General features: G+C 35.2%; 1 protein-coding gene across 4 annotated transcripts in view; it reads left to right on the forward strand.

The window, feature by feature from the left end:
- Window positions 1-16,630, forward strand: part of BAZ1A (bromodomain adjacent to zinc finger domain 1A) — an 80,741-nt gene that overhangs the window by 26,300 nt on the left and 37,811 nt on the right. For all 4 annotated transcript variants that reach the window (XM_004467896.5, XM_058293556.2, XM_012528779.4 and 1 more), the window contains exons 4-6: window positions 3,981-4,121; window positions 9,986-10,087; window positions 14,102-14,189. In XM_004467896.5, coding sequence (XP_004467953.2) covers window positions 3,981-4,121; window positions 9,986-10,087; window positions 14,102-14,189 — 331 coding nt within the window. The remainder of the gene's footprint in view (window positions 1-3,980; window positions 4,122-9,985; window positions 10,088-14,101; window positions 14,190-16,630) is intronic.

Here is a 16,630-nt window from a genome sequence, read left to right on the forward strand (position 1 = left end):
GTATAAGCTATATTTAATGCCATGGTTTTTTTCGCATTTCTGTGCTTTTTGCTGGTGATTTTGTTGTTTAAAATGGCCCTAAGCAGACTAAAAAACATTACATAATGAACCCAGAAATGGATGAGCATTGTGGCTAATAGTACAAATACAAGAGTATCTTTCTATAAATTAGAACAAAATCTACATCACTATTGCAAGGAGGTAAGAATGTAGAAAAGCATGGGAAAAATACAATTAATAGAATCTATAGACTGTAGTTAATAACAATACTTTAACATTCTTGCATCAATGCCAAAGATATATTATGTTAATAATAGGGGGTATGGGAAAAATGTACACTATAGACCATAGTTAGTGGTAATAGTCTGATGATATTATCTCATAATTTGTAATAAATGTTCCACACCAATGTAGTGTGTTGGTTAGAAGGGTGTTGTATGGGAATTCCACACATGTGCATGATTGTTTTGAAGTTCACAACTTCTCAAATAAAAATTTATTTTTTGAAAAAGAAATGAAGTACTGACAGATGCTACAATTTGAATGAGCCTTGAAAAATTAGACTAAGTGGCAGTAGTCACAAAAGTTCACTTATTACGTGATTCCAATCATAGGAAAGTACAGAATAGGAAAATCTGTAAAGACAAAGTAAATTAATGTTGTTTAGGGTTGGAGAAAAGAATGGAGAAACAGGGTGACAGCTTACAGACTTCCTTTTTAAGGTGATGAAAATGTTCTGAAATTGTCTGTTTTGGTGGTTGCACCTATCTGTGAATATATTAAAAACTATTGAAATGTTAATTTAAAATGGCCCCTAAGCATAGTGCTGGAGTGCTGACTGGTGTTCCTTAAGTGCAAGAAGGCCATCATGTGCCTTTTGGGTGAAAATACATGTGTTATCAGATAAGCTTCCTTCAGGTTTGAGTTTCATAGTATTGTTGGCTATGAGTTCAGTGTTAAGGAATCAACCATTTATTTAATGAGCTTCAATTACCTGCCCCAAATACAATTTATGATTAAATTTACTTAAACTTATCTTCTGAGGCTTTGCTTAAATGTTGCTCTAAAATGTTCTGAAGGGAGTGATACTGTTTCTACATGACAGTAGATGGGGACAGTCTCTAAAAGTCTGGTGAAACTAAGAACTTCCTAGGAATTCGTTGTATGCAAACTTAAGAAGGCAAATAATATAAAGTGTCTTCTAACAGAATTACCCATAAAACAAGGTTATGTATTGATTGGTTGTTGACATATTATGACCAGATGCTCTCAGGAACCTAACCCTATATTTCCCTTAGCTGGTTCAGTATTCTCAGAAACTTCATAGAATATAACTACCATAAATAATGAGAAACAACTGTATGTGTTTAGGATATACTTAGTTGATAAAAACCTCCCCCTGGATTGCATAAGAGTTTAGGGGTGCCAAGATATAATTCTGTCAGTGCTATCTCTCTTTTTTTATTTGCCTTCTGTTATATCTTGCTTTTACTTGTGAGTCTGTCTTTTGTTTTTTAAAGGCTTTATCGAGATACATTTCACATCCATTTAAAATGTACAGTTCAGTGTTTTTTAGTATATTCATAGAACTGTACACAATCTTACGTTTAGAGCATTTTCAGCACACCACAAAGAAATCCCATATCCATTAGCAGTCACTGCCCATCTCTTCACCCCCCTCAACCTGTGGCATCCACTAATCTACTTTGTCTTTATGGAATTCCCCTTTCCAGATGTTTCATATTAAATGAATCATACATACAATGTGTGATCTTTTGTGTTTGGCTTCTTTCACTTAGCATACTATTTTCAAGGTTCATTCATGTTGTAGCATGTGTCAGTACTTCATTCCTGTTGTTTTTGTAGAATAATATTTCATTGTATGGACATACCACATTTTATTTATCCATTTATCAGTCAGTGGACTTTTGGGTTGTTTTTGCCCCTTGGCTATTCATAAATAATGCTCCTATGAACATTCATGTACATGTGTTTATGTGGACATATGTTTCCAGTTCTCTTGGGTAAGTAAATACCTAAGAATAGAATTGCTAAGTCGTATGTTTAGCATTTTGAGGAACTGCCAAATTGTTTTCCAGAATGGCTCTACGTCCTTACCAACACTTGTTATTGTGATGAAACTTCGTAGTTTAAACACACCTGTATTGACATGGAATTTATTTTTAATGACTACATTACTAGAAATTGGAAGTCAGAATGGAGATGGCAGTCATTTCTATAGAGCTTAAATGAAAGCAACAAGGAAAAGTATATGCCAAGAGACAGCTAATAGAACTTTGGGGGAAATTAGTACATTTGGTAGTGGGAGAACAAGAACCAGCCAAATAGAAGATGCGGTTAGAAAGATAGATAAAACGTGAAGGTTTAGAACCGTAAAAGTGGAGGTGAATTCTTTTGAAGGAAAGGGTATCATAGATTACAGAAGTAAAAACTGAGACAGGGCTGTTAGATTTCTTGACCGGTATATCATTGTGACTTTTGTGGGGCTAGTTTCTGTGTCAGATCACCAGAATTGCGAGGAATTAAGGAGTGAGTGGTGGAATTATATAAATCTATATAAACTATATAACTATATAAATCACACATTTATATAAACTATATAAACCACACATTTGGGCCACCTGGCAGTAGATGGAAAGAGAGAAGACTATTGAGTGAGGATATCAAGATATATGAAAAGGCTGTTTTTAAAACTTGAGAAGATGTGTGTAAGCACTGGGAATTTAAGATGAAGCACTAAGGAGCAGATTATAAATTGATGGGGAGTGACCAATTCATTTTTTAGCCAACGAAATAGTCTTTAATAGAAGCAAAATATATACAGAGTATTACTGGCACAGATACAGATTATCTTTACTTAGCTTTTCCCCTTACACTTTTTCAATCCGTGCACTTCCATGTAAGAGAACTCTTTGTTCTTGAAATCGAACTTGGCATTAGTAATGCCTGGTCCCCATGAGGGATAAGAGTGGACGTTTCTAGAGGGTGTGGAGAAAGAAGAATCCGTGCCCAGCTCTCTGGAGAGCTGAAGGTAGATAAAAGCTTTCCAGGATTCTGAAACAGTGGGAGGCTGAAGATAGAAAGAGAAATGTGATGGAGCTAGGGGTAAAGAGGAAGGAAAGGGATGGAAGAGATCCCTCTGATGTAGGAAAATGAGGAGTAACGAAAAATATGGACATTTGAGGTGGAGAAGAAAGAAGTCAAGGCACCTAAGCTAGGATCTCCTCTCTCGTTTTTCTAATATTAAGGGCTGGGATTGGGACTTAAGAGAGAAGTTTTCAGAAATTTACCTTGGGAAAGCAACAAAAATTGTATCAACTCTAACAATGAGATCCTAACTATGAATTTGTAGTAGACTTATAATTTCAAGACAGAAAAGTAAAGAACCTGGAAGAGGGAGTATGGAGAATGTGGGTAGTTTTTTGTTTTTTTGTTTTTCTTATTGAAAATGGCACCGTAGAAATGGGGTTGAGGCATATTTTAATTGGGGTGAGTGAGTCTGAAGCTACAGTCCGTGAAATCCAGATAGTGGGGACAGAGGTAAGGAAGCCAGTATCAGAGTAATAGGAAGTAGGAAGTTTTCGAGGGATCAGAATCACAATAAAAGTTATAGTGAGGGTAGAAAAGGTTATAGTCAGGAGAATTTCAAAATTTAAAATATTAGATGCTTTGAAAAAGGTATTATGCTAATATTTGATTTTTTCTAAACAGTTAAGAATATAGTTGTTAACAATCTTGGTAAGTGACCTTTAAAATAGTTTTGTATAGTTTTAAATGGTGTCTTACCTTAAATTGAATGATACAGATCTTTTTTATTAAATTGGTTATATCAATTGGCCATAGTTTCTATAAAACAAAATAGCTTTTCAGTCCAAAATAATTAGATTTCTCTGAAATGTTGGATTGTAAAATATCAAATATCAAATGATTTGCTTCTTTAATTATATCATTTATTTCAGGTTGCAGTGTAGGGTTTTGGAAGTTTTCCCTCCATCCCATCAAAATGGTTTTGCTAATGGACATGTCAACAGCATAGATGGAGAAACTGTTATCATCAGTGATAGTGATGATTCAGAAACACAAAGTTCTTTTCAAAATGGGTAAGTCATTTTTATTTAAATTGGTTATCAGATTGGCTAATGATATTCCTCTGAAATTTTTCTTTTTCTCCCTCCCTCTCTCCATCCCTTACTCCCTCCCTTGCTTTGATACCATGGTGTATTTATTACCCATTTAAACAATCTGGTTGAACAACAGAATTTTCAAAACTGAATCAGGAGAAAGGGGGATATAGTCAGCTGCTTAAGAACACTTGCAGCTAGCTTTCATTCAATTATATTTATACATCTCAGTTTTGTTTACCTGGAAAAATTTTTTCTGTACTTTATTAATACTTAATGTTGTATATAGTAAAGAAACTTTATTACCTTCTAACATTCAGTCTTTTGATAGCCTAGGTTTGTTGAGTGCTGTTGGAGAAAGAATATCTCATGTAGATAAGAACTGTCTACATGTGGTTTAAAATCTCAAATGAGTGCTCAACAGTAGTCCATGCATTTTGTTTGGACTGTGTCAAAAGATTGCAGCTTTTAAATGGAGTTAATTATAAATCAGATGAGTGTACACATAGGTATAGATATAAGTAAAAATGCTAGTATTAAGTTCATGTAAAATCTCATTTATGCTCGTATTAGTTTATTGGAATGCTTTTGGAAAATTTTGATCTAAGATATTAAATAAACTTGTCATTGTGGGCACTAACTGAAGCATTTGATTGAGCTAAGCAGTAGCTACACATTTACCATGGTAGGCCAGCTTTTGTTGGTGGACAGTACTCAAGGTTTAGGGGAGCAGATCAATTATTTGTTTTAAGGATTGGCATTAACACCTTAACATGTTCTTAAACTAAATTTGTGAAAGAGGCTATATGAAAGAATTGCTCCTTTTCCTTCTCATGACAAAGCCTACTCCATGTACACATTGCCACTTTGGACAGCTTTGTACCTTCTGACTCAGATTCTAACCCTTTTGTAGAATCTCTAATACTTTTATCAGAATTGGACTCTAGAATAAAGATATGAGGTCATTTTCTCATTCATCTATTTACCATGATATGTATCATAACCTTTGATACACGTATCTAAATATGCTTTTGAGTTAGAGGAGGCTAATTTTTATACTACTACTGAGTTTCTTTGTGTAGCTTATGTAATGGTGCCATAAATTTAGGATTATTCGTTTTATGCATCTGAAAACATTTTCTTTTAAAAATTGACTTCTTGGCTGTTATTTATAGTACTGGATAAAATTAAGAACTGCACTTAGAGACAATAATTTAATTTGCAACTTATAAAATTGAGCTAGAGAGGTTTAAGGTGTTGTCCCCTAGTCTTCTCTGAAGTGTATATGTGTGTTTTCTGTCAGTGTTCCTTTCTTTACATTTCTCTTAATATTTGCCTTCTAGAATGGGTTCAGTAATGTTACATTTATGTCCAACCTTTTCTTCAAAAGTAACTAATAAATTTCAAAATTATTTGTGAAAATCTTCACAGTGGTGAAAACACAATCTGTATAATTACTTGATCCAGGTGTCCCCTCTTAATATAACAGCCAAATAGTGAAGTTCATCTGCAATCACAAATTCTCTGAAAACTGAACTAAATTGATAGACATTCCTGACTAAAATATTTGCTAGCTTACTGTCAGGTTTCAGTAGCCAGGTGTGTCAAGTATGGGTGAAAAATTCTTGTAGGATTTATAGAAGAAACTAAATATGGTGTTTGTACAAACTCAGATTATTAGGTGATTGACTCTTTCCAAGTAATATAAAATAATCTGTTATTGTGATTTAAGGGTATAAAATCAGCAGAGCTGCCTCTTAGCTATTCTTTACAATGAACCCATCTCTAAGATAATAGATAATAAAAATATTACCCTGATCTGGAAACAGTACATGAATAACAAGCACATTTTTGGTAATATCCCATATCCTGGTGCTGATTTGTATAAGCACATGGGAAAACTAATTATTTTAGGAATAATTGAGAAATATATATTTAGTTTAAAAATATATATTTAGTTTTAAAATATTAAAGGAATTGAATTCTGAAAAATATATATTTAGTTTAAAAATATTAAAGGAACTGAATTCCTTTCATGGAATATAATCTAACTGTCATGATAACCTGCCTAATTGTTAGTAAAATTATGGAGACTGAATATTATTTTTAAAGAAGTAGACCTAATTATTTTGCTAAATGTAGTTCTTATGTGCAGATTTTAATGGGTGAGAAATAATATTTAACATTTTAAATTTCTGCAAAACATACCATCATAAGTAACCATCTGTGCCAAAAGCTTAATCGTTTGGTAGACTGTTATTGCAGAAAAGTTGTAGCAACAAAACTTGATCTCTCTCTTAAAAGAAACCTTTATGTTGAAAGTGTAGTTTTGTGTTTTTTTGTTACTTCTGTTGTGCTGGTATAGAAGTTTTTAAAATTATTTATTATCAATTTCCGTTCATACGATAGTAACAAAAATAGTTGTTATGATATTTTATGATAAAATAAATGTAAAATTAAAACTTACACACATAAGTAGGCATATTGAATGATGTCATTTATAAAAGAAAGTTTTGTTCTAATTAAATCATTGAAATAGTTATCTGATTTCTATAAATGTAATATTTGAGTATCGTGTGTTATAGAACTAAAAGGGGATGAGTTGAATGATTAAATGTATTTCCTGATTTATGTATATCCTGGGTTTCCATGTAAACATACTTGAAGGTACTTTGCCCTCCAACTTGGATTTAATGCTTCCATGTAAATATGGTTTGTGTTTGTTTTTCACTCATTTCTCTCTCTCTCTTTTTCTTCATTAGAAAAGTCATGGGTTTACACAATTGTGTCAAATACAGGATTCTCATATACCACCCTGTTAACAACTTACATTGGTGTGGAATATTTGTTACAATTGATGAGAGCACTTTTTTTTTTTTTTGAGATACTGGGGGCTGGGGATTGAACGCTGGACTTTGTATGTGGGAAGACAGTGTTCAACCACTGAGCCACATCGGCTTCCCTGACTTGGTTTCTTTCATTTGTTTTGCTTGTTGTTCATTTTTGTTTTTTCAGGACACACCCAAAACTGAACCCAGGACATCCCATGTGGGAGGTGGGAGTCCAACCATCCTATTTGTCTGTTTTTGTTTTAGGAAGTACTGGGGATCGAACCCAGGACCTTGTTCATGGGAAGCAAGTGCTCAACCACTTGAGCTATATCTACATCCCAGATGATAACACATTTTTATGATTGTTTTATTAATTAAAGTCCATGGTTGAACTTAGGGTTCACTGTGTAGTGTAGTTCCTTGGATTAAATTTTTTTTAAATTTTACCATATATACAGTCTAACATTTCACCTTTTAATCATATTCAGGTATGTATTTCGATGCTGTTCATTGCATTCATAATATTGTGCTACCATCACTACCACCAAGACATTTCTATCATTCCTAATAGGAACCATGTACAGTTTAAGCCTTAATTTCCCATTCCCTGTCCCTACCCTGTCTCCTGATAACCTATATTCTAAATTCTGACTCTGTGAGTTCATTTCTAATCAGTGAAATCATACAATATTTGTCCTTTTATTCTCATCACACAGCCTACTCTATGTACACATGGTGTATTTCACTCAACATGATGTCTTCACAGTTTATGTTGTCGCACATATCAGGACTTCATATGTTCTTAAGGATGAATAATTTTCTATTGTATGTGTATACCACATTTTATAAATATGTGTTTTTTTGTGTGTGTGAATGTCTCTTGTATCTTTTTTGTGTTGAAACCCACTCCACACCAGCTTTGTGAGTAATATATTTATATCACTTTTACTATAGCTTACTCTCATCCCCCAGTGTTTGTCTTCTCTATAACCTCTACTTACGTCCTTTTCATATATACTCATACATTTACAGAGGCATCATTTCCAGAATCCTATTCTCTCACTGCCACCATTACCATTTTAGTGTATACTGCCATCAGTTCTCATATAATTTATTGCAATAGCTTTCTAAATGGTCTCCTTGTTTGAATTCTTGATCCATAGTCTATTCTCCATATAGCAGCCAGGGTGATCATGCTGAAGACTAAGTTAAATCATTATTACCCCATTATTTAAAATACTTCAGTGGCCCTTGATAGCCTATTTGAAAGTTTTAATGGTGACCAATAGGGCTCTATATAATCTGGCCCTGCGGCTGCCTCTCTTCTTCTTTTGTCACCTTATTCATCCGGATTCTTGTGCAAACTAGGTAAGCTTCTTCCTTAGAGCCTTTACATGCTCCTCTCTCTAAGCTCATTTCCTGAAAATTTTCCCATGGTTCCTATATTTTTGCAGATCTCTGCTTAAATGTCCACTTCTCTTGGAAGATCTACCTCATCAGTTTATCAGGGATCACCCTATGTGAAATAGTAACCTCTGCACTGCAATACATTCTTCCCACTAGAATGTAATGTGGAGATTTTCTGTTTTGTTCACTATTGAATCTACATTGTTTAGAGTAATGTCCTTCACAATGTATGCTCTTAACTATTGATTGATTCAGTGAATGAATGAATATACCTCCAAAGTAAGAAAAGATGAGAAGTCAGCAGATGGAGGGATTAAATATGTAGCCCCTGTACCAATTCTTAAAATAGAGTAAACTATATTATCTCTACTTTTGCTCTTGAATTAGGTAGCTATGAAGAAGAAAGTTTAAAAGCAAAACCAATTTGTGTTTACGAGGAAAAAACACAAATTTATATAACCAAATTAGGTACTATGATTATTCATCTCTAGTTAATTTCTTCATCCTAGAAAAATTTATTGAATGAAAAAACTTATTGAGTGACTAAAATAAAATAGCGCCTGATGGTGGGTAGGGTGTGTCTTATAAAAACCTAGTTAAAAGTGCATAAGATTCTATTATAGTATATTCTTTTTTTGTTGTTTGTTTGTTTTTTTTGTTTGTTTTTTTAATTTTTTTATTCATTTTTTAAAAATATTACATTCAAAAAATATGAGGTTCCATTCAACCCCACCGCCCCCACCCCATCACTCCCCCCACAGCAACACTCTCCCCCATCATCATGACACATCCATTGCATTTGGTAAGTATATCTCTGGGCATCGCTGCACCTCATGGTCAGTGGTCCACATCATAGCCCATACTCTCCCACGTTTCATCTGGTGGGCCCTGGGAGGATCTACAATATCCAGTAATTGTCCCTGAAGCACCACCCAGGACAACTCCAAGTCCCAAAAAAGCCTCCGCATCTCATCTCTTCCTCCCATTCCCTGCACCCAGCAGCCACCATGGCCACTTTTCCCACACCAATGCCACATTTTCTCTGTGGACCTTGGACTGGTTGTGTCCATTGCACATCTATGTCAAGAGGAGGCTTAGATTCCACATGGATACTGGATGCAATCCTCCTGCTTTCAGTTGTAGGCACTCTAGGCTCCATGGTGTGGTGGTTGACCTTCTTCAACTCCATGTTAGCTGAGTGGGGTAAGTTCAATAAATCAGAGTGTAGGAGCTGAAGTCTGTTGAGGCTCAGGGCCTGGCTATCATATTGTCAGTCCAGAGATTCAAATCCCCTAGATATATCTTAAACCCCAGCACAAACTACAATTCCAGTAAAGTAGCATGAAAGTCTTGTGAAAAGAGATCCCATCTGTGTCCAGCTCCATCACGCAGAAACACCAGCTCCAAAGAAGGGCCAACTGACATGGCAGTGAACCCCATCTGCCATGACCATAGAACCTGTGGGTCTCTTTAGCCCTCGAAAGAACCAATACCTGGGGTTGTATCTACTTTATCTGTATAGTATATTCTTAAAAATAGGTTTCCATTTAAAATTTCACATTTCCAAAGAAATTATTAACCAGTTTGTCTTTTCACTTCTTTTAGGAAGAAAAAAGATGCAATTGATCCCTTGTTATTCAAATACAAGGTACAACCCACTAAAAAAGAATTATATGAGTCTGCTATTGTTAAAGCAACACAAATCAGGTAAAACTCAGTATCTTCTCTATAGAGTTTTATGTAGAATTATCTATGTTAGATTAAGGTTTGATGTATACCCAAGTGGTAGTATTGTAAGTAATTGCTTCCCTTTTAAAAATAAATGTACATTTATATGCTCACAGAATGATAAAATAAATCCTGATAGACTCCATGAGTCCTTTGCTTAGGTTACCAGCTAAAGAATTAAGAACAACTCTACTTATGAAGGACTTATAACCAGGGAATTTAGTTTTCAGACCCTAAGATATCTGATGGTGCTTGCAAATATGACAGATTTGTAGTATTTTATTCATTAGCCATAAACATGTGATCAGCCTGATCTCATTGCATAGGAAAGTTAAAGTTAAGGGGAAAAATGAGTATCTTTTAAAAATGTCTGTTATAGGCCTAATCAAAGGAAAAGAGACTGCAGTTGATATATTAAAGAACAGGCTTTAGATTACATAGATATATTTTAGGAAATATTTCTATTGTTGCCTGTTGAGGTTAGGTAACTACACATCTGAAGGGAAGTTGACACCAGCCAACTGTCAACTCACCTCTTAGGAATGTATCTTGCATTTTTATAGAATATATGTCATTCTATATTCTATAATGTTCTATAGTTATATTAAGGTGTGAATAGGTTTTTTGCTTTTTTTGTTTGTTTGTTTGTCTGGGTTTTTTAGGACCCATCATTAGTTTAAGGTCTCTGGAGCATTCTACATTTTACTGTCTGTTGAAAATTAGTACTCCCAAAGTAATGCTTGTAGATTATGCATACATAATTTTTTTCCTATTTATGGGCTAATGAATAGTATGAGTGACACTACAAATGTTCTAATCACAGTTGAGTTTTGTCTTTTGCTTTGCCTTTAGTTTAAGATATGTATTTTACATAATTTCATTTTTAATATTTTCCTATTTCCTATTTTTTTATTAAAAAACAAACAAACATATTATTCTGCTAGGCCCTGATTAGGCTTAACTCATTTTCTTAAAAGACTTGATATTCTAAAGGAACACTGACAAGTAGAACTTTCTGCCATGATAGTAATATTATATGTGCTGTCTAGTATGGTGGCCAAAACATGTGGCTTTTTTTTTTTCAAGATTTTCATTTTTTATTTATTTCTCTCCCCTCCTCCCCTGCTCTTTTCTGCTCTCTGTGTGCATTCGCTGTGTGTTCTTCTGTGTCCACTTGCATTCTTGTCAGCGGCACTGGCTATCTGTGTCTCTTTTTGTTGCATCATCTTGCTGCATCAGCTCTCCATGTATGCAGTGCCATTCCTGGGCAGGCTGCTCTTTTTTTGCTTGGGGCAGCACTCCTTGAGGGGCGCACTCCTTGCACGTGGGGCTCCCCTATGTGGGGGACACCCCTGCGTGGCATGGCACTCCTTATGTGCATCAGCACTGCATGTGGGCCAGCTCATCATATGGGTCAGAAGGCCCTGGGTTTGAACCCTGGACCTCCCATATAGTAGATGGATGCTCTATCAGTTGAGCCAAATCTGCTTCCCAACATGTGGCTTTTAACACTTGAAATGTGATTAGTGAGGATGAGGAACTGGATTTTTAATTGTATTAATTTTTTTTTAAGATTTTTAAAAAATTTATTCCTCCCCCCTTGTTGTTTGTGCTCACTGTCTGCTCTCTGTTGTGTGCTGTGTCTGCTCTTCTTCTTTTTAGGAGGCACTGGGAACCAAACCTGGGGCCTCCCACGTGAGAGGGAGGTGCCCAATCGCTTGAGCCAGCTCCACTTCCTACTTGTGCTTCTCATTGTGTTTCCTTGTTGGGTCAGCTCGCAGCACCAGCCTATCATGTCAGCTCACTGTCTTGCTTGTCTTCTTTAGGAGGTACTGAGAACTGAACCCAGAACCTCCCATGTGGTAGGCGGGTGCCCAGCTGCTTGAGCCACACCCACTTCCCAATTTTATTGATTTTTAATTAAATTTTAAGTAACTACATATGGCTAGTAGCTGCCATATTGGACAGTGCAATTGAGGTCTAGTATGTTTATTCTAAAGTCAATAAATAATTACCTTTTACTGTATGGTGCTTGGATATAGCAATGAACCAAAGAGTTCTTGCATGAAAATTTTTTTTCTTTTCTTTTTCTTTGCTGCAACTTTTTCTTATTATTTTTTATTTTCACTTCTTTGTCCTGGAATTTTTATTCTAGAAAAAGAATAGATGTTTCTTTTTTTTGTTTTTTTTTGTTTTGTTTTTTGATTTTCAAAGTTGTTGTAACATTTTAGGAATACATGTTCTTTTAGGACCGCTTCTCAAAAAGTCATATTGTTTATTCATCCATAGTAGCTAGTGATGTTGCTTTTTGTTGAAAGGAAAGTTTTGAATTCAATTATAAAAAATTGACTTTCTCTCTGTAATCTTGCCAAAAATTCTTGTGTGTTGTTTATTATGTTTGTTTTTTTATTGTTGTTGTACTTGTTGTTTTAGATATGGAGGCAAGAAAATACAAAATAGTATGTTTTTAGAGTCTTAATAAATTTAATTCTCTTTAATTTGCATACCACTAATTTATTAGCTACCATATGAGGTTTAAAGACAAAATGTTTTAAAATATGATAAAGCTCATGTTAAACTCTGCATACACTATCCACTTGAATGTTGATTTAAGTATTATATACTATCTGTTAGTCTACTGATTTTAATTTTTAACAGAAATTTTAATGATATTTATAGGGTTGGTGTATTAGTCAGCCAAAGGGGTGCTGATGCAAAATACCAGAAATTGGTTGGCTTTTATAAAGGGTATTTATTTGGGGTAGAAGCTTATAGTTACCAGGCCGTAAAGCCTAAGTTACTTTCCTCACCAAAGTGTTTTGCCACGTGTTGGAGCAGAATGACTGCCAAAATCTGCCAAAGTTCAGGCTTCCTAGGTTCTTCTCTTCCTGGGGTTTTCTTCTCTCCAGGCTCAGGATTCCTCTCTTCCCAAGGCTTGCTTCTTTTTCCTTACAACCAAGCTATTCTGTGTGCTTACTTCCTGGGGCTCCAGCTCAAGACTTCCTTCTCTGTGGTGTGGTTTCACCCCCTTGTTGAGTGGGGACTCAGCATCCTACTGATGTTGCCCAAGCGAAGCCTTAATCATTGTTTAATCAAGTAAAAGCAAAACCTCTGAATCCAGTACACTCTAATTTGCCTGGAAGGACAGACCAGTTTACAAATATAATCCAGTATCTTTTTGGAGTTCATAAACCATATCAAACTGCTATAGATGGTCATCTAATTTTAAAAGATTTATTTTACTTTGTGCAGTATATTTTCCTTGAGGTTTATTTGATTTCTATATGTAATGCACCTAAGCAACAAAACAGGTCATTTTAATGCATATGTTATTTTTGAAATGGATTTTTACGTCACCCCCCTCCCATCCCAAGATGGCTCCCTCGTCTCTTTACTCATTATTTTTTCTCATTGTTTGCACTTTTTGTCTACTCATTGTTTTTTGCTTCTTGTGCTTGTTTTTTTCTTTAGGAGGTACTGGGACCTCCCTTATGGGAAGCAGGCATTCAACTGCTTGAGCCACATCTGTGCCCTGCTTGTTGTTTTTTTTGTTGCTGGTTGTCTGTTGTTTGCTTGGTGTCTTTGCATTGTTTTTATTTGTTATCTGCTCATTGGGTTTTTTTGTTTGTTTGTTTGTTTGTTTTGCTTGATGTCTGCTCGTTGTCTACTTGTTTTTTTCTTTAGGAGACAAATCAGGAACCAAACCTAGGGCCTCCTATGTGGGTGCATTCAACTGCTTGAGCCACATCCACTCCCCTTGATTTTTTTTTTTTAATTTTTGAATTTTAAAGCCATTCAAGTAGATTGAATAACATTCTATAGGAATACTTTGTTATAAAGTGTCTCATAATTTCAAATAGATATGATTAGAAGCTGAAATATTCTTAGTTTCCCGGAGATGAAGTTAGGTTATGAATTTACAGAGATTATGGAGCTTTGGGGCTTGGGCTGAATTCTTTACCCTTTCCTCTTTCTCTTCCTTTTTCCATATAGTCGGAGAAAACACCTATTTTCTCGTGATAAACTAAAGCTTTTTCTGAAGCAACACTGTGAAGCACAAGATGGAGTCATTAAAATTAAGGTAATCAGAATGGTGGAATTATTTGTTAGAAGAAAGGGAAAAAGAGAAACACTGTTATGATTTTATAACATTGGAGAAATGTTATTTCAAAGATAATTGAAATAGTTCTCTTCTTATCCAGAGCCAATTTTTAGTAATTTTCTCTATACATGTTTGGATTAAATACTCTCTTTGCAGTTATTAGAATTCCTTGGAAACTCTGTTACTCCCACTTTTTTTTTCCTTGTAAAGAAGATCAAACAGGATTGGTCTGATTAGAGGGAGAGCTTGGAAAAGAGAAGTTACTGGGATAGGGTTGGGCAACAATGGCTTCAGGGGTGGCTTTGAATCAAAAATATAAGTAGATTCAAAGAACAATGCTAAACAAACATCATACTAGTTTAGAGAATAATATGATGAAAGGAGTATCATAGACCAATACTAAGTAGATAGACTATATTATATTCATAACTGTTTAGAAGAAAAAAATTAAGCTTAAAGACTTTTCACATTGTACACTAAGTGAAAAATTAAGAGAAGTGATTGGGCTCCTGTCACCTCTTGGTGAAGGCAAGCTGGTCTGTGCCACAGAGAGATGATGGCCCATATTGTGGAGAGCTGCCGTGAAGAGCTGGTGCATCAAGATGACTCAACAAAGTGAGGAGAGACAATGAGAGATGCAGGGAGGTGAAGTGATGCAAGCAGTTGAGTGACTCCCACAACAGAGGTCCAGGGATCGGTTCCTGGTCCTCCTAAAAGGAAAGACAAGAAGAAAAAGACAAGCAGACACAAAAAGCAAACACGGAGGAACACAGGGTGAATGGACACAGAGAGCAGGCAGCAAACGCAAAAAAAACAACAAGGGGGGGGATAAAAAAATTGAATGGCAGTGTGCAGTGCTGATGCGCTCAAGGAGTGCCATGCTGCACAGGGGTGTCCCCCCGTGTAGGGGAGCCCCACGTGCAAGGAGTGCGCCCTGTAAGGAGAGCCGCCCAGCGCGAAAGAAAGTGCAGCCTGCCCAGGAATGGCACTGCACACACGGAGAGCTGACACAACAAGATGACGCAACAAAAAGAAACACAGATTCCCATGCCGCTGATAACAACAGAAGTGGACAAAGAAAAGACGCAGCAAATAGACACAGAGAACAGACAACCGGGGTGGGGGGGAGGGGAGAGAAATAAATAAATAAACTTTAAAAAAAAATTGAATGGCAAAAGTAAAAATTTTTTTAAAAGGGAAATATTTAATTCACACTGGCATAGAATAGAATTAAGTAAAAAAGTAATAGAAAATTAGATGTGCATTTGGCATACATTAGCTAATATATGCTTAGTATGTGTATTTCATCATGTACAACTTATATCAAAAGAAGAGAAATGAGAAAAGTTTTCTATATGTGAAAAGTAGTTTCAGTTCCTTCAGGACAGGATGCATTGTTTATAAGTTAAACTGGGATACTTGGTTAACCATTTAGAATAATAAAGTTAGATTGAACTCCAAAAAAAGGAAAAGAAACGAAACAAATCTGAATGGTGTGCATGTTGAAGTACTTAGGAGGAACAATAGAAAGAACCATCAAAGATGAGATTGATTTGACATTATGAATTTATGTAGGCTTAAAAATGCCATGAATGAATTTCAAAGACAGGTCCTAAGGGGGAAAATACAATGAATTCTTCACTGAAATCAATGAAGAGCTCCAATGAATTAGGAAAACTTTAGCACCCCAGTAAAAAAAATGGACAAATTCCTATGATCACAATTTATAGTGGATCAAATGCAAAAACTTGGAAAAAGTCTGAGGAAATGATCAGATTCATCAGTAAAGAAATACAAGTCAAGATCTCAAGACTTATTCTATGAAACAGAAAAATATTAGAAAAACAAAATCCCTAAATGCCTTAATATCTGATAGGTGTTAAATTCTCTGTAAAACTGCTTAGAAAAATGCATCAAAACCTTTCAAAAACGAGTAAATTTAACTTACCTATTAAGAGTCATCGGAAGAAATAGTTTTTTAAAAAAAAATGTTAGCATACTTATGTGATTGTCTTGATAACAGGAAAAAACTTAAAATTATTCTCTGTCTATAGCACTGAATATCAGGTATCCTTGTAAAATGACACAATTTTTTTTAGATGCTTGTGATAGAAGACAGCGATAGAACAGTGGGAGTCTGTCACTTGACAGTCACTTGACAGACAGGCAGTGAATATATGAACAGTAGATTGTAAACAGCCTGTTGGCTAGTTCTTCTAGTTTACAAGATCTTTTACACAATACTGAGCAAGAACAATCAGTAGGGGGAAAAACTAAAATGGGTGAAGGTCATAAGCAGACATTTCACCAAGGAACATAAACAGTCAATAAACATGAAAAAAAGCTAAACCTTACTTAAAGTAAAGGAAATTTAAAGTGACCATAAACATTTTTCACTTAGAGTATAATAAAAGATTGTT

This window comes from Dasypus novemcinctus, chromosome 3 (assembly GCF_030445035.2).
Source record: "Dasypus novemcinctus isolate mDasNov1 chromosome 3, mDasNov1.1.hap2, whole genome shotgun sequence".
NCBI lineage: Eukaryota > Metazoa > Chordata > Mammalia > Cingulata > Dasypodidae > Dasypus > Dasypus novemcinctus.